Raw genomic sequence first — 19,817 nt, 5'->3', positions numbered from 1 at the left:
ATTAATAGCCTGAAAGCTCTGTCTCGTTTTTATCTATTATACAATAATTACAGGCTGCTATTTGAGATTATTCATGCATTGGCTATGTTTTCCAGCATTCCATCTTCAAACCAAACAATGAAGTTCAACATTCTAAATAATTAAAATAGTCTAAACAAAAAACAAATAAAATAGTCTAATATCAAACTCTCATGGCGGAAAGTAATTAGGGGTTTATTTTACTGAGGGTGAAGCCTTCATAAGCTATTGGGCTTGTACGTGGGCAATGAGTGAGAGGGATGATGATAAAAGATGACGACTACTTTTTAGGTAGTCGGGACCGACGATGATCGTCTCCTCCGAAAGAAGGGGTGGTCGTATTTGGAAAATAGTTACAGATGGAGAAAAATGGCTGCAATATCACTGTAGAAAAATGTATTCTCCATAATATGTTAGCAATTAATATGCTTTCAAAAATAAATCATAAAAACTCTTTAATCTCTCAATATATTCATATTTTTACAACTCCAAAGACTTGAAGCCTATTTGGCAGAATCTGAATTACAACTCAAAATCTATATATATAAAAGCGAAATGGCACTCACTCATTGACTGACTGACTGACTGACTGACTCACTCACTCACTCACTCGCAGAACTAAAAATCTACCGGACCAAAAACGTTCAAATTTGGTAGGTATGTTCAGTTGGCCCTTTAGAGGCGCACTAAGAAATCTTTTGGCAATATTTTAACTCTAAGGGTTGTTTTTAAGGGTTTAAAGTTCGTCTTTGAGCATGTATATTCTTCTTCTACCAATCTCTTAATAATTATAATTTGAGATTTCCATATCATATGTTACTATAGAAATATAATCTAGATAGAGTACCTCTTCGAAACAGTTGTTAACTGGCAACTGAATTAATAATTTTGTCAGGTTGGCATTAAGTTGAGTTGACTTTGTTAGGTTGGCACCAAGTTGAAGATTAAAATGCATTTATCGCGGAAAAATTGATTGGGCACTACTACTTCAATCCTGGGAATATTATATTACTAGCCGTCAGGCTCGCTTCGCTCGCCATATCCGTTTAGTCTGGAACCCCGACCGGATTGTCCTAACATATGATAAAAATGCTCAAATGAAAAATGCAGGCGAGCGAAGCGAGCCTGCTGATTTCATTCTCGGACGACCCAGTCGGGGGTCCAGGGGGCGGAGCCCCCTGGCTAGACGGATATGGCGAGCGAAGCGAGCCTGACGGCTAGTGTATGTATAATAACAGAGCTTCACATAATTCATACTCGACACATCACATGTTGAGAGTTCTTTTTGAACAGTGTATTCTAAAATTGTTTCTACCATTATTTGAACAAGGTAAGCGTGAAAGAGAGAGAGCGAGTGAGTGAGAGAGTTAGAAAGATAGAGAGTGAGATGAAGTTTTTAGTACTGAGGAGGATATGACGGACAGCCGTTTTTTACCGTTTGGTCAAGTTAAAACTCATTCTTCCGGCTGTGCATGCAGTTGCTATGCTCTGATAAACTCATTCAATGACTCACGATTCACATCTCAATTTATAGTGATTGCTAGAGGTACTTAATGAGGTGTATTGCGTGGATGGTTGGCTATATGGTCGCCACGTCGTTACCTTTACAGAAATGAAAGTTACAGTGGAATATATTCAATCCTACACAAATCATATGAATCATTATCATTGATTGTTAATTTGTTGATGCACATCTCACTTCCTTTTTCAAATAGTTCTTTCACAATTTGAGCAATTGTCATTAGTGATATATTTCAAATAACTTGTTCCATCAGATGCTGTTTATTATGACGTGATATAGTATAAGATGGTGGCCTCTATGTATATCGAATGATTGATTTTCAAATTCAAATTCAAATCAAATTTATTTCCTCCACAAAATTCAACAATTACAAAATTTAGGATAATGTACCTTAATCTAGTTACTTACATTCTATCAACAAAATAAAGGTACAAGAGGTGAAATGAAACCACTGGCATAAGTGAAAACACTTGTTCGCCAGTAGGAGTAGCATATTGTCAAACTTCGGTCATCCACATCTAATTAAAACAAAAAAAAAGATGTATACAAAATAACATAAATAAATTACAACTTATATTCTAAGAGAATTAATCAAGCTATGTATCGAGACTCTTAAATTTAGCAGAATAGTAGTACAATTACAATGGATATAAATTAAATTATCTACACAATATACAAATCAAAATAATTACTCTCAGTTATCCATTTCTTAATATTCCTTGGTACACTTTTGGAAGGTAGTTCTATGATAAGCCCGGGTGGAATAGAATTTATTAGTTTTGGAGCTATATAAATTAATTGCTTACGAATAAGTGTTAGGTTTGAAACATATGATGCGAATTTGTACAAATTATACCTAGTCCTATGATTTTCATTATTTTTAATTGCATAAAATTAAAATTGTATCTACAAAAATATTTAATCACGCTCAAAACATACATTTGTCTTACTGTCATGACTCTAATATCCTTGAAAGCACTCATTGAGGGATAAATGGTTGGTTTATTCAATATTGTTTTTATTATCATTTTTTGCACTCTAAATAAAGGAGCTACATGCGTATCGAACGTACCTCCCCAAACCACCAAACCATATTGTAGCAATGATTGCACCAGAGCGAAGTACACCATTCTCAGCATTGGTAGCCGAAGGATCGATCTTAGTTTGTAAAATTTATAAGATAAAAACCTCAATCTATCACAAAGGTAATCTATGTGTTTCTTCCATTTAATCCCTGCTCAATTATAACACCCAAATATTTCAAGTGACTCGTTCTTTCAATTTCGGGGCAATCACAACAACCAGTATTAACATCAAATCATTACAATTAATATGCAATTTCAGTTTACATGCCGTATCTTCCTGGCCAGTTATATTTCTTGAAAATGCAATATATTTTGTTTTTTTAATATTCAAACTTAGTGAGTTCATATCCAGCCATTTCTTTAGTAAGGAGATGCCTCTTGAGGCGGCTCCATACACTTGGTGCCATGTTTCACCGCAAAACAAGAGAACAGTATCATCTGCAAAAGAAAACACCTCGCCCCCGCTCAGATCCAATTTCAACAATTCATTTACATACAGCAAAAATAGGATTGGTGATAAGACTGTACCCTGAGGTAGGCTGTAGCCAGTAGGAGAGTCATTGATAACTTCACTAACTGAGTCATTAATAGTTAGAATCTGTGCCCTACGTGAAAGGTAACTATCAAATAATTTTAAGTAGTTCCTCTGATTCCAACCCTTTCTAGTTTACATATAGGCGCTCATGAGATACTGTATCATAGGCCTTGGCCAAATCAATAAAGATAGCATGAGTTTTCTTTCCTTTATTTAAATGATCTGCCACAGAGTTCGAGAACTGAATTAAAGCATCGTTAGTACTCTTATTATTTTGAAATCCAAATTGATGATCTTCAATTATCTTATGTGACTCTAAGAATCCACAATTTGTCTTTTTATTAGCTTCTCCATTATTTTAGTTAATGAACTCACCATACTAATTGGTCTATAGTTTTCCGGTAGCTTCTTATCACCTGACTTAAAGAGAGGTTTTATCTTGGCTATTTTAAATAAAGATGGAAAAATACCCTCCTTAAAACATCTATTTACAATAAAAGTGAGTGGTTCAGAGACAAAGTCGGCTATTTCCTTTAGAGTTTTACTTTTGATACCGTCAATACCCGGACTGGTGTTATTCTTTAGACTAAGTATTGCGTTTTTTACTTCAGTTTCATTTACAGGTCTTAATGAAAATGAGTCATTCAATCTTGAGTTGTCTTTCTTGTATTCAAATTGAAATGAGGACTGGTTGTTGTCATAATTAGGTATTTTATCTGCATGAGTTTTTCCAACATTTACAAAATATTCATTCAATTCGTGAGCTTTTAATTTTATTGTATGTCATCATCTGAGTTTCCTTTCTTATTCAGAAGTTCATTAATATGGGACCATAGTTTCTTAGTATTATTTCCGCACTCATTGATTCTATTTTTGTAATAATCATACTTTGTTTTATATATCAAATTATTTAGAGATTCCTATGAGTCTTAAATTGATTTTTCAAAACGGTGTTAAATGGTTCCTTTTTCAATTGCCTAGCAATTTTATCTCTTTTATTAATAGATTCAATCAGCCCCTGTGTAATCCATGGTTTAAGCGGTTTCTTCTTATGTCTCAATTTTATCTCGGTTGTAGAAAGGTGTATATAATGAGTAAGTGTATTAGTAAATTTTTCAACCATTGGATCAATATTTGTGTATATGGCATTATCATCATACAGAGCTTTCCATTCTTCTTGATTCAGATATTCTTTAAGTTTACTCATATTAATTTTAGTAAGTTTAGCTAATGACTGTGACGGGGATTTTGAGGATGTTATACCATCAACTTTTAAGTGAAGTGTGGTCGCAAAGTGATCAGTGATGTTTGTTTAAAGATATTAGCGGCTTTCGGTTCGATTAAACTTGGTTTGCTTCTGAGAAATATATGATCAATACAAGAGTGTTTATTATCGGATATTCTAGTTGGCTTGTTAATTAGTGAATTAAATCCATTACAATTCATTACACTTATATACTCGAGTACTTCATTATCCATGCTCAACAAGTCAATATTTATGTCTCCAATAACTACAATATCTTTATCATTAGGAAGCGTATTCAAATAATTATTTAAGCTATTGTTAAAGACCTCAGTGTTACTATTAGGGGACCTATATATTGCAATGATTTGTATAATCAAACCCTTATCTAATTCGATCACTACACTCAGCGCATTAGCTTCCTCCAATTCACACTCCACCACATTTACATTATATTTATTTTTTACAAACATGCAAAGACTATCACATTTGTTCAATTTTGTTTGCCTATTAAATAGTTTATATTCATCCATATAGGAATCAATAGGTTTATTACCAGAATACCAAGTTTCCGTAAGAATTATAATGTCGAATGACAATTTAAAGTTATTGAGACATACAGTAAACTCATCAAAATTTTTATAAATACTTCGAATATTCATGTGCAGAAGATTCAGGTAGTTTATAGAACTTAATCCATTAGTACAGTGTAGATTGTAATTCATATAATCGTCTATTACTCCTGTCGCATACACATCCTCTCCTAAAGCCTCACACAATTCGTTAAAACTGTTCATATTTATAGAAAATTAAACTATGAGTATTATCTGAATAAGTTTATATTTCCTGGTTTACTTCATTGTTGGAGAACTCTTGTAGGTGATTCACATTCAGGATTCTTATCGCTCTGGTGTTTTCATCCCTTCTAATGTAGATTTTTCCACCTCTCGTCCATGGAAACTTGAAATATTGTTCTTCTTTATTAACTGTTTGGTCTCGTACAGTAGTTTCTTATTATGTGGGGATAAATTCTCGTTTATGAACACTGGGACATCAGTAAGATTATTATTTATACTAGTTGAACGGAAGTTGGCTTTTGGATCATTCTTAGACTTTTTATTTCTTCGCGATGCTCTTTAAAGCAGCTTATCCAATTGTCCTTGGTCACCCTACTATGAAAAGATATAATTATAGGAGGTATCCCATGTTTACCCAAAGCAAGGCGATGTGCGGCATTGATGTCTTCCTTCCGATATTCAATTTTTAATGCCCTAGCGGTTGAGTCTATAATTTCGTATATATTTTCATTCTTTGTTAAAGGCACACCATGTATTTCAATATTGTTCCTACGCGTATATTGTTCCAATTCGCATAATCTAGATTGCACTTCACTTAAATTCATCTGAAGAATGGCATTAGTTTTTTTCAATTCCACATGTTCCTTTTTAAAAGTTTCAATTGTACGCGTATAATCATCAATCTTAGCCGAGAACATATCTACCGATTTCCCGAATTCCACCATGTTAGTATTCATCTTATTTAGTTCTTCTCTAAGAGATTGCACCTCCAGGCCCATACTGCTTCTTATTTCTTCCCTTATAATGTTTTTGATTTCTGCTAATATTTGCTCATCCATTTTTTTAGTGCACTGTTTACCACCAGCTTTGCAGACTGAACACTTCCACTTTGCTTTATTTTCTTTCGATATTTTTTTAAAATTAGTTTCACTTATATTAGCACAACTGTAGTGATATATTGATTTACAATCAGCACAACGAAGCGAAACTTTTCCCTCACCCACAATATTATTGCAACTTGAACAAGCACATTTTTGCATTATTATTGAAGAATTTATTCATCGAAATCGTATAACTCACTTTATTGACAGTGACAATGACTAGTGTTCTTATCTGAAGCGATAACAGCAGGACAGCAACCGAAAAACAACCGACCGGCTCGACAGTCGAGCTGCTACTGTATTACTACTGCTACTATTTTGAATTACCGGTAGTTCAAATTACCTCATTTTTCGCCAAAGTGTCATAATCTATAATATCATAGATGGAAGAATTGACTTATACACGTATGGGATAGAAAATTCAGGAATGACGCATCATCTCGTCTGATCTACTCAACTAATTAACTTGAAATTTTGAATATAGATTCTTAATTTACCGAGTATGGTACAAGTACAAGCCTATTTTAAATTCATCAATATTTCAGTAGGTTAACTTTCAATAAGTTTCTAGCAGAGCACGGGTTACCTGCTAGTCTTTAATATTATAAAGGAAAGGATGGGCTTATAAATGTAGGGGATAGGAAATTCACGAATGACGCATCATCATCACGTCTGAACTACTCAACTGATTAACATAAATTTTGCATTCTCAATTTACCGAGGATGGTTGTAGGCCTACCATATTCGAAACTCTTCAAGATTTCGGTAGGTCAAGTTTGCAGTTTGTCAAGTTCTAATAAATATTTTGTTTTTTCTGTGTTGTAAATATCCATATCAAATGTAAACGACTTGATTTACATTTGGTTGTTACACCATTATCAATCTCCAGTAAACTAAAGGCTGAAACATCGAGCAGCAGAATATACAGTGTGGGTGAAACCCTATGATTGGCCATTAGCTGTCGACCTAGCTGAGCTGAGGCACGCCCAACTATTCCAAATATGGTTATGGTCTTGTCTCAGCCAATGGCAGTAGAGCTGTATTAGAGCAGTAGAGCTGGCAGTAGACCAGCCTCTATTGGTCGACACGACAGCTAATGGCCAATCGTAGTTCGTAGGGATTCACCCACACTGTTTATTCTGTTGCTCAATGTTCAAGTTTCAAATTCACTAGAGATTTAAATGTTGTAAAAACCGAATATAGTAGGCTATCTCAAATTGTTCTAATAAACAAGTGGTTTTAACAAAATCAAGTCGATATAATTTTATATTGTGCTATTTTTTCATTATTGACCTTGTAAATAAAAAATGAAATAACCAGTTTTGTACCTACACTATAGTAAGGTCTACGTTATAATAGCAGTGAAGAAAGATAGAAGAACAGCGTTGCCGAATCTCTGCCTTGCCACTGCCTTCTATAGGTGCTGATATATCTGATGTAATATTCACTGTACATTCTCGTTAATTAAAATGGATTATGTTTTTTTATTCACCAAGAAATATCATATTAAATCATTTAAAAATAAATTTCCATAATTGTGATAGAATTATAGAATATTTTGTTAATTATTCATATTTCTACATTGTTGAAAAACAATCTGGCATCGTTGCAGAGCTAGAAAGTGGTATCGCTGTTTGCTTTGACGAATGATAGACAAGGATAGTGATATCAATGTTCATCAAATACTGCCATTATAACTGAATCTCTTTAGAGGTACCATATTCAAAATAAGTATGTATTTTGCAGATTCGTCTGAATTTAAGATATTTATGTTATAAATGATGTAAAGAATGGATTCACTTACCAAAATATGAGAAATATGATTACAATATGAGAAATGATCAATATGAAAAATTATCATAATTTTTTTATGAGAAATGATTACAAGATTGCCAAAAGATTACAAGAGTAATATAATTAAAAATAAAAATTGAAATCCAAGTTCCTTTTTTAATTATTTATTCACGACACCTTTCGGCTATATAATGACACTAGCCGTCAGGCTCGCTTCGCTTGCCATATCCGTCTAGCAAGGGGGCTCCGCCCCCTGGACCCCCGACTGGATCGTACATGAATAAGATCAGCAGGCTCGCTTTGCTCGCCTGTATTTTTCATTTGAGCATTTAAATCTTCAACTTGGTACCAACCTAACAAAGTCAACTCAACTTAATGCCAACCTGACAAAATTATTAATTTAGTTGCCAGTTAACAACTGTTTCGAAGAGGTACTCTATCTAGATTATAGTTCTATAGTAATATATGATATGGAAATTTCAATTATAATTAAGAGATTGGGAGAAGAAGAAGAATATACATGCTAAAAGACGAACTTTAAACCCTTAAAAACAACCCTTAGAGTTGAAATATTGCCAAAAGATTTCTTAGTGCGCCTCTAAAGGGCCAACTGAACATACCTACCAAATTTGAACGTTTTTGATCGAGTAGATTTTTAGTTCTGCAAGTGAGTGAGTGAGTGAGTGAGTGAGTCAGTCAGTCAGTCAGTGAGTGAGTGCCATTTCGCTTTTATATATATATATATAGATTATCAAGTGATAATAAAAAATTTGATGGTAATATAATTACTCTGTTCTCTTTTGATATTGCAGAGTAACTTAGAATTTGCAATTTCGAGGAATTGAATTTTTCCGAGCATTTGTAGAAATGTCATGAATTAATGAGTAGGGCTGCTCAGGCCAAACCCCAGATTGATCCAAAAAGGGAATGACCGCTGCCAAGCCAAACAGGAACGCGCTTAACGCTAGCGTGATCTTGGTCAGATTGTGGTGTGGGCGGCCCTATATTACTATTAGAGTTACAACCAAAGTCTTAGCGAGTTCATTGAACCTTGCAAAACATGCTAATACCTGCCTTTTATATATTTCTGTTCATAACAAGCGACTCTCACAGGATTTGCTCACCTCAGTCACCTAGAATAATAACTCTATGACTCTCACACCAATAAGAAAACAGGATTTGTTCTCCTCCAGTCAACTAGAATAATAACTCCAGACGGTAATCAGAGCAACGGTCTCCATATAGACTACAATCAAATGTACCGTTGATAACGTATTCAGTTTATTGTACTTCCGTATTTTTTCCGTGAGAAATTGCCTCAGTAGGTCATGCCTAGAATAGCCAGTGAGCGCAAATTAACATAAATTCTCTGAGCAATTGGAGATGGATTTGATTTGCAGTAATTTAGTGAGGTCCACATTATAATGGCAGTGAAGAAAGATAGGAGAACAACGTTGCCGATCCTCTGTCTTGTCAATGCCTTTTGTAGACGGAAGCTGATACAGGTTTATTGATTTACTGTTTGATTAACTGAACTGTTGATTAACTGTAATAGATAACAGGTAAGATTAACTGTTCATTCTCGTTTAAAATAATCAATTAAATTTTATGAAGAATAAAATTATATTTTTCAATACTTTCTTAATGAATTCTCATAATTAAAAAGACATATTTTGTTGATTAATGATTAATTCTACATTGTTAAAAGACGATCTGGCAACAGAGCAAAGCGAGAAAGAGATAGCGCTATATGCTTTGTTGAATGATGGACAAGGATAGCAATACCATTGCTAATCAAACACTGCCATTATAACGTGGACCTCACTATACCATATTGTTTAAATATGCACGGTAGCCTATTGATCTACATTACATTATTGGAGATGATAGCTTGCAAGATTTCTCTACTGTTAGGTAGTAGTAAACTCTTGAGCTCATCTTATACAGTACCTAGGCCAACTTTTTTTGCTGTGTTCGATGCCCACATGAGCTCTATAGGCTTGTGCGTGATGCCCACATGAGCTCTAGGCTTGTACTCTAGGCTTATTTAATAATAATTCTTATCATGAACATTTTTTTTTTTTGGTGTTGAGAATGAATTAACTAGAACAAACTTATTTCATTTCTCCTCGTTACTCTTTTATCCTTTTCTCCTCCTTCCCCTTTCCTCCTCTTCTTTGATCTATCCTCCTTCACCTCTACTCCTTCCTTCTCACACCAAATTTCTTACAAAATGACTACACTCTCTTAAGTATTTAATACTCTTTTTGATGAAGTTACTCTCAACAGTTCAGAGTAGTATAGAGATCTCCTACTTTGCATCTTCTTTATTAACATCCTCTCTAATGTCTTGCATCCTCCTACTCCTCCTCCTGCTACCTCTTCTTGTTCTTCTTCTTTTGCTTTTTTCTTCTTCTTCTTCTCCACCTCCTCCTCCTCCTTCTTCTTCTTCTTCTTCTTCTTCTTCTTCTTCTTCTTCTTCATTCATTTCAAACTTCAACAACCAGTAGATCGACCTATAGCGTCATTTCAAACTTCTACAACCAGTAGACCTATAGCGTCATTTCAAACTTCAACAACCAGTAGACCTATAGCGTATAGCTATTATGGTACTACTTCATTTATTCTATTTTTTCGAAGCAAAACAGTCAATCATTATTATTATGATATCGAAGCATATATAGTTTTGAAGATAAGGCAAGACTTGAAATTATTGTGAATTTGATCAGAAGTTTGCCTTATTGAAAAAGAAGTTTTTTTGCGCGTGAAATTAACAGATGAAAAATGGATAATTCATTGACGATGTTTAAACTGCTAAAATTCCATGAACATAATGAATGAATCTTTTTTGCAGTTTGAAAAAGTGAGTATACCGTTTTCCAGCTAGATTACCTGTTTATACATTTGTTTTGTATTAAATATCGGGGCACCGAGCTTCGCTCGTTATTTATTTACCATATTGATAAACAAAACACAATTCTTTAAAATGATTGGGGAAAGACTAATATGCAAAGCCCAAAACTGTTTCTTCCCCGAATTTTGATTTATACACACTATAATTAGTCCAAATAGTAGGTTATGCTCCATACACTTGAATTCAGGTCCAATTTCCAGTCCAAACATTTGAAAACAGAAAGCCTTGTCTACTCTTTCTGTCTCTAGAATTGCATAAGTTACTGTATGAATATGAGGAGAAACTTGAACAACATTTTTATATGTGATATTCAGTAAATAATTCTTACATCAATTTGGAATTATCCTTTACATGTTTTATACGTAAAATCAATTATTCGAATGAGTAGAAGAAGCAAGCTTGTTTATCAGATCTAGCTGAATGTGGTGCGTGACGTCGGTTCAAGAATTCGTGCTTAGAGGAATACGGTGGTTTTTCTCTTACTCTTATTAACACTATTACACTCATATGGCTGCTATTCTGATGGCCTTCACTGCAGTTTTTGCTACACATTTTTTGGACCGGGAAAATGTTTCATAAAATTGATTTTTTAAATGATATACGAATAGAAATTTAGTTTCTAGGCATCTAAAAAGCTTTGCGCGAAGCTTGTAACGTGTTAGAGGTGCGTACAGATTCACGCGCCGCGAACATGAGCAATTCACTTTTAATCAGCTGATGCCAAGCTTTTTATATCTGTATCTTACCGTTTCTGTAAAAATTCAGATATAATCAGCTGATTAAAAGTGAATTGCTCATGTTCGCGGCGCGTGAATCTGTACGCACCTCTAACACGTTACAAGCTTCGCGCAAAGCTTTTTAGATGCCTAGAAACTAAATTTCTATTCGTATATCATTTAAAAAATCAATTTTATGAAACATTTTCCCGGTCCAAAAAATGTGTAGCAAAAACTGCAGTTACGCACCTCAAAGGTAGACGCACACAGATCGTCATCGGACGGACTGCACGTATCGGATTATTATATTTGATGCATTGTTTTCAATTGGAGTACGAATATCTATCCGCATCCGTATAGGTATGCGCACTCCAATTGGAAACAATGCATCAAATATAATAATCCGATCCGTCCGATGCGTGCCTTCCGTCCGATGACGGACGATCTGTGTGTGCCTACCTTAACAGAGAAAACTCGATCAAGATTGTTTTATTCTATGACGTTACATAAAACTAGGATTGAACTCAACCGACTTGTCTGAGTTATCAGGGCATGAAAATCCCACTTTGTCACGTCAATTACCAAAAACGCAGCAGCTATGGGTGTGCAATACTTGACTGGGCGGAACACATTTATTATTAGATTGGAAAATTGGCCCGTAGATTACGCCACGAGGACTGTTCACGTCTGACAATTATCTCAAATAATAAATGATGATCACCAATTGAACTGGTGGATGGCGTGACAGAGAAAAATCGCATTTCATGATCAGTGGAATAATAGACAAATTGGAATCATGATCTAAGACACTTCGTGCTATTAAAACCGATCAAATAAATATATTTCTCGAGTAGGAACAATAGACTAACGAATGCAAAAAGGAATGCTGTATAAGAAACTGGAAGCTGTAAGAAAAAGAGGGAGGCCGAGGGTTCGATGGATGCAGGATGTGGAGAGAGACTTGAGAGCGATAGGAGTGAGAGGTTGGAGGCGAAAGGCAGCAGACAGAGACGCTTGGAGGCAGATTGTGGAGGAGGCCAAAGCCCACATCGAGCTGTAGCGCCAGGATTAGAAGAAGAGAGAGGAACAATAGACTGGTGTTTTATTCAAAGTTATGTAATAATAATGCTGGAATAATTTTGTGCACTCATTTGGTGTTGTTTCTTGAGAGAGAGGTTTCACTGGAATGAGTAGGACTCAATCAATTAATTCATCTCATGATCTAATCTGATACGTTATTGGAATTACACACCTACACCGTTTTTATTATTTTTCTCTCATCTCGTACCTTCATCATGTTAGATCAAGTTTGGGTGGGATGAAATGAATTACATGCCTGTTGTTCCCTTCCGAATCATTCATAGCTGAGAATGATAATGTATCTATCAGTCTATAAATAATATTATTATTATTTTTGAAGGGACGGATTCAAGGATCCAAAGGTTTAAAGAACCCCACACGTCAATAAAGCTTATTGTGTTCCCAATCTATAAATAAATAAAAACACAAGAGATTTTTTAAAAAAATAATAATATAAAAGGATTATTATACAGGTTGGTGATCAAGTTTCATCTTTCAAGATCTGTGAGAAATCAGCTCTTTTCAAAACACTTTTATTTTCCAATAAAAATGGAAAGCCTTGCTGGTAGAAAATTGCTTCATTTTTTCTATTCACTCCCAGAGTGCGATTTTCCAGTGAGTGAATTCTCATTTCCGAGCAGCACGACGATATTCCTCTTTTCTTCGGTGGTTACTGCTACAGTAACTATATAACCAGTAATATAGTAACTACAGTAACTATATAACATATAGCTACTGCATGCCAATTCACCGACTTTTTGGCTTGCATAAATATTCATCAATTGAACTCCTCCTTCATGGTGTTTAAGCTGCTTGGAATGGAATACACTTGGGATAAGCTACAGAATATTCTTTGAATGGAATAGAAGAGCTATAGAACAGCAAAGGAAAAGAATGGATATTGATCTGCAAGGTCAATTTAAAAGTAGGCCTATTATTCGAATATCCTTTAAACAAGACAGAGATATTGGGGGTTTTATTGGAGAATTATGAATGCATAAACGGAGGTTTTATTGGAGAATTATGAATGCATAAACGGAGGTTTTATTGAAGGATTATGGATGCATATATAATTGAATTCATAAATATTCAAATACTTATACAAATTTTAAATCTATGAATTATATTAAAACAAGTCGTTACAAAATTCTGTTTTCTTTCAGGTTTATGATTTCAATAATTTATTAAATCACTTCCATTCATAGACAATAGCCTGTATATAAAACTGATGAGAATAGTCTTTCATAATTTTATCAACTCAAACGATACCTATATTTTAGTTGATTGAAACCATGAGTTTATTGAAAGTCAACTTGAATCAGTATATTATATTATTCTTCTGCTTCAAGTACCCATTTAGAAAACATTTTTTTTAAACTTGTTCATTGTATGTGAACAATTTACAAAATATTTTATTATTATAATTCAGAACAATGAACTTCAATTTTTAAACTCTTCAAGAATATGAAAATTGTAGCATGAACTTGTTTGACAAGGTCCATGAATTCTGGAAATATTTATGACCAATATTTATTCATTGTCTATTAGAATTAGTTCAATACAAGGAAATAAAACTCAAGACTTAGATAGCAGCATAGCCTACAAATTAAAGGAATCTATATCTAGCAAGTTGAATCAGAAGGCATATTTTGAACTGTTGTATGGCACTGAAACTTGGTTATCGTTTCAGGCGTCTCTAGTACCATGTGACAAATGCGGGAGGACGTTTTTGCCTCATCGCCTACCCCTGCACGTGAAGGCCTGTCTCGGGATCAAGCGGTCTAGCATTGCTTCAGCCCCTCCCAGTGCTCTCCCCCCCTCCGCCACGGTCAAGGTAGTAGAGGTGAGAATTCAATTACTTTGAAGCATAGAATAAACAATTTATATGTATAGGTTCTTATATACAATCAATAATGCATAAGTTTCCTCTGCTAACTTGGCTATAGTCATGGCCGGTACAGTGTAGCCTAAAATAGTATAAAATATCATCTAGTACCATTTTATACTCCGTATATTTTACTAGTGTATAGAAAGTACTATGTAAAAGGGTTACTGGATGATATTTTTATTTTATTTCAATAATATTCAATACTGGTAGACCAATACAAAATGAGTACCGGTAAATATTTACAGACTTATGTGTAATAATGATATTACCATAGCCTACTATAGATAGAGTAATTATAGCTTTATCTAAAGTAAGCCATGATATTACACATGACATCAGAAATATCAGGCTGAAACATGTCGTAGGCTAAAAGACCAATTTAAAAAAGGTATTTGGATTTTTATTTTTTTATTTCTATTTACAGAGAAGCCTACACACAATTGTGACTTTTATTCCCATATTATTTATTTTATTATTATCATTATCATATTTTATTATTTTATCATTTTTTATTTTGTTCTTCCATGAGGTACCTAATTAAAGAGGGTCCTCAGAATTACCATCTTTTACCAAATTTATGGTGACATTATTTAAGATTGAACAATATCAAATTGATTGTATGAAATAATAATGTTTGACCATCGTACAACCAACCTTTAAAAGCTTTTGAGTCTTTCGTGTCAACTTAATTAAAATTGACAAAAAAATACTGAAGTATTGATAAACTTTAAATATTATACTGTACACTTGAATTATCAAATTTTACTTGAATAAAATTATCTATAAGAATGTGAAGCTTTTGAACGCCTGATGTTGAATAATAATCAAGGATATTTTTCGAGTAAAAATTGAGAGATATGAAATGAATAAATGGTGCAAAAATAGTGAATTATCTTGATGTTGCATTATGATTCATAAGCGGGTACCTAGCTTTCACAACATTTGTGAATGGAGTTAACATTTCATTGATAAAATCTGGTTACATTATTTGAAAATAGTGGTGAAAATGGTTACCAAATTCTAAAAATTCGCCAAATAAATATTGTATGGTGGTATGACACGTAGCATTAACAGTTATATTGATTTAAAGCAGAAGCAAACTCACTTCACTTATCTAATTTTTAATCACTTAATTCTTCTCTTTCAGGGTCACACCCAGACAATAATAGTCATTAGAAAATATTGATTTAAAAAAAATATTTGCTAGATGATGACCATGAAACACGAAATCAGCAATTCTCTGACTGATAACTGAATTCACCACTATAAATAGGCTACCATACAATGATAGATAAGAAACACTATACAATGGGTGGGGTTGCTTTTATCGACTGAGATGTTATTGTTGATAACATTTTAATTTGACGATTAAAACAGACTGAGAGCTGTCTGCTACACCTCATACATATAATTTATTCTTCTTCTTCTTCTTCTACTACTACTTCTTCTTCTTCTTTTTCCTCCTCTTCTTCTTTTTCTTCTTCTTCTTCTTCCTCTCCTTCTTCTTCTTATATTGATATGGTGCACTTTGAAGCTTTATTTGTGCGATATCATCTTTAGGCGTCTTATATTGATCGCTATAAATAAGAAGTGGGCTAACGGGGTGGCGCGCACATAATAATAATTGTCCATTGTATTGTTCATTCTATTCTATTGAAGCTGTTTGCTGGAAATTGATTGACGGGGTGTGTTAGGAGGGGGGGGGGGTAGCGTCCAGAGGCAAATGAGGGCTGAAACGGTCAGTGCAAAAGACTCTCAGGTCAAGGTCGATCATTAATCGCGTGCTGAAAGGAATATTACTCTGTTGACCATCCTCGGACACTGACGATTATATATACCCTCCAATCGGTTGTCTACACTCTATAACTGTCTATACTGTATAATAATAGGTTAGAAAACACACCGAATATTGTTTTTTAATGGAACGAATGCATGACAATCGTCACCTTCCAAATTTCAGAATAATTTATTGTCATTTCATGACTGATCAATATTTCTGACTAGATAATAATAATCGCAATTTTCAATTATTTCGGTATCAAGATTGTTTCAGAATAAACAGAGTCTCGTATAGTTCTCGTACATTACCCATTTTTATTGAATTTCGTTTTAATACGGTTTGTGTAATTGAGTTTGGATTTTCTTTTGCAGAAGAATTCATATTTTCATCTCAATCCTGCAAACTAATCAATCCCACATCTTGCTATTCATTTTATATCAGGTGTTACCTACAGGATATATTGTACATTAATTTTCTCTCTTCTGTGTAGGGCTACTTGTAATATAAATAGAAATAAAAATCTCAGTACCCTTTTTTGAATTATTTTATCACAACATGTTTCAACTTGAAAATGGCATCAATGTTGAAACATGTTGTGATAAAATAATTCAAAAAAGGGTACTGAGATTTTTATTTTTATTTCTATTTATTGTACATTAATATTATTGTATCATCGTTAATATACAAAGATTTAGCCTAAATTATAAATTAATGTACAGTGAGGCTCATTGAAAGCATTAATGATATATTCAGGCTAGGTGGGACCTTCGATCATGTAAGGACTCCCTACCAATAACAAAAAAGCAATACGAATTTACTTAATAAGTATTCACTTAATGAGTGTATTATAATATAATACACAGTCGAGAATAGAAGTTTTCAGAAAACTTAGTTATTTTGAAAAATAGATACATTTTTCAACAAAAATTAATCCATTTTCAAAACATTAAAAACATTTGACATAAAATTGGATTATATCTACACAATAATTCATATTGCAAGAAATATCCAACAAATTTCAAAGTAGATCGTTGATATTCAAATTTATCTTCGATAATAATTATAGTCATCTGTCAATTAAGTTACAGTGATAAACTTGATAGAAATAAAAATGTCAGTACCCTTTTTTGAATTATTTTATCACAACATGTTTCATCTTAAAATGGCATTAATGTTGAATCATGTTGTGATAAAATAATTCAAAAAAGGGTACTGAGATTTTTATTTTTATTTCTATTTATTGTACATTGATATTATTGTATCATCGGTACTATAGAATGATTCAGCCTAAATGCTAAATTTATTATAAATTAATGTAGGACTACAGTGAGGCTTATTGACGGCATTAGTAATATATTCAGGCTAGGTGAGACCTTCGATCTTGTAAGGACTCCCTACCAACAAAAAAGCAATACGAATTTACTAACAATATACAATCAAGAATAGAAGTTTTCAGAAAACTTAGTCATTTTGAAGAATAGATACATTTTTCAACAATAATTAATCCATTTTCAAAACATTAAAAATATTTGACATAAAATTGGATTATATCTACACAATAATTCATATTGCAAGAAATATCCAACAAATTTCAAAGTAGATCGTTGATATTCAAATTTACAAATTTATCTTTGATAATAGTCATCTGTAAATTAAGTTACGGTGATAAACTTGATTTAATTAATTGTCATTTGTCAATTAAGTTACAGCAGTAATAAACTCAATTGAGTTAATAGTCATCTGTCAATGAAGTTACAGTAGTAAATTGTAAAATATATTGGAAAAATATGTGTAAACCAGCCCACGTTGGGACAATTCCACGTTGGGACACTTCAAGTTGTGGAAAATTATTGAGTGTTAGGTTGGCAACAACTGCGATGTTTTATCAGCTGTTTATAGCCTTAATTACAGACATAATAATTTCAGATGTAGCTCCAGTCGTTATTGAGAAAAAATTAAAAACATGTTTTTGTAACCTTAAAGTTTTTTTTGAGAAGAGGAATTTTAATTTTTACTTTTTAAACATTTACCATTCAAGGCAAGTCTCACAGCTAATATGCATTTTTTATTACTTTATGAATATTTTGACTTATAGAACATTATTGTATTCTTATTTTTGATCCAGTTATTCTGTCTAAAACAAAGTCATGACCATCTGCCCACCTTGGGACAGCCCACATTGGGACACTGTAATCATGATATATGCTCATATTATAACGATGAGCATTGCTTCTGAATCTTATTTTACTCAATGTAGGCTACATATCAATGAAATAAATTATAAATAAATATTATATATGATTATAGCCTGTAATGTAGCTTCAGAGGTAGCCATTTCAAACACACTTTGTGCAAATGACTTTTGGTCTAGGACTTTTTTTACTAAAAAAAATCCAAATAATGTATTTATACTATCATTAATTTTAATAAAATGTTATAAATTAACAAAAATAATGAATTGCTTATTTTTAATTCAATATCCCAACCTGGGCAAGGGATGCCCCATCGTGGGCCGATCTTAAGCCCAGGTTGGTACACTCCCAAAAAAAATTGTTTTTGCAATAAAAAAATCAATTGACGATCAATGCAGTTGCCATCCTCAAGGATAAAAGTGTAAGCAAATACAATTTAATATAAAAAAAATGTAGATTTTTTAAATTCTTGTCTAAGCTATAGCTGGTAGATTTATTTATTTGGCCAAATCTCAATGTTGTTGAGAAATATTAAAAATTCCCAATGTATTTTTTTTCTATGGAATGACATTACTAGAATTTTCTATAGACCTATATATCCTACTAATTCCTGCTCCATCGATTCTATCTATATGGCAAAATAATCTCAATATTGTTAGATACAACAAGAATGACACAGCAATTGATAGTTCGTGTCAACAGCCCCATGAGAGGATGCTCTGACCTGCTTTTCACCCTTTCCCTGAGCTTTCCTTGAGCTTTGCTTAGCATTCATTGCTTTTGTAGTTGTTTGAAGATCACCTTCAAATGTCAACACCTTCCGAGAGCGATCGATCCTCTGCTTTTAGAGGCGGTTCCTTTACGCTAGGAAAACATCTCCATGATTATTTCCAGGTGAAGGTCCAAGCCCATTCCGATCATTAACATTAACATTGGGTCTGCTATTGGTGGGTATTTCTTCATTTGTCTATCAGTAGTGTATAACTAATTGCAATAAGGAAACTAAATCAAAGTTTGTTGAGTGTCTTTTAAATATTTATTAAGTGGGCCTACCTTAGGCTTGGAGCACACCAGTTAGTCAAGACAAGACAAGACATGATCAGACACGTTCAGTCACAATACTTCACATAGTTGCTTATGAAGAAATTTCTAATTGCAATGACTAATCAGTGTGAGTTGCGTCATAAGCAACAATGTGAAGAAGTATTGTGACTAAACGTGTCTAATCATGTCTTGTCTTGTCTTGTCTTGACTAACTGGTGTGCGCCTAGCCTAAATCATGTTTTACAAGATCAGATTTGAATAATTTGATTGAATATACAGTGTATTACAATGAATATATTAGTTATCTGAGAAATTATTGTAGGTACAT

General features: G+C 33.4%; 1 protein-coding gene across 1 annotated transcript in view; it reads left to right on the top strand.

Annotated features, from left to right (window-relative positions):
* LOC111053857 (zinc finger protein 474-like) overlaps positions 1 to 19,817 on the top strand; it is a 41,049-nt gene that overhangs the window by 19,553 nt on the left and 1,679 nt on the right. Inside the window, exon 3 of the mRNA XM_039422085.1 lies at positions 14,276 to 14,428. Within this exon, the coding sequence (XP_039278019.1) occupies positions 14,276 to 14,428 (153 nt within the window). The remainder of the gene's footprint in view (positions 1 to 14,275; positions 14,429 to 19,817) is intronic.

This window comes from Nilaparvata lugens, chromosome 2, assembly GCF_014356525.2.
Source record: "Nilaparvata lugens isolate BPH chromosome 2, ASM1435652v1, whole genome shotgun sequence".
NCBI lineage: Eukaryota > Metazoa > Arthropoda > Insecta > Hemiptera > Delphacidae > Nilaparvata > Nilaparvata lugens.
Note: the sequence above shows the minus strand (reverse complement) of the source record. Positions and strands in the feature narration are given on the sequence as shown.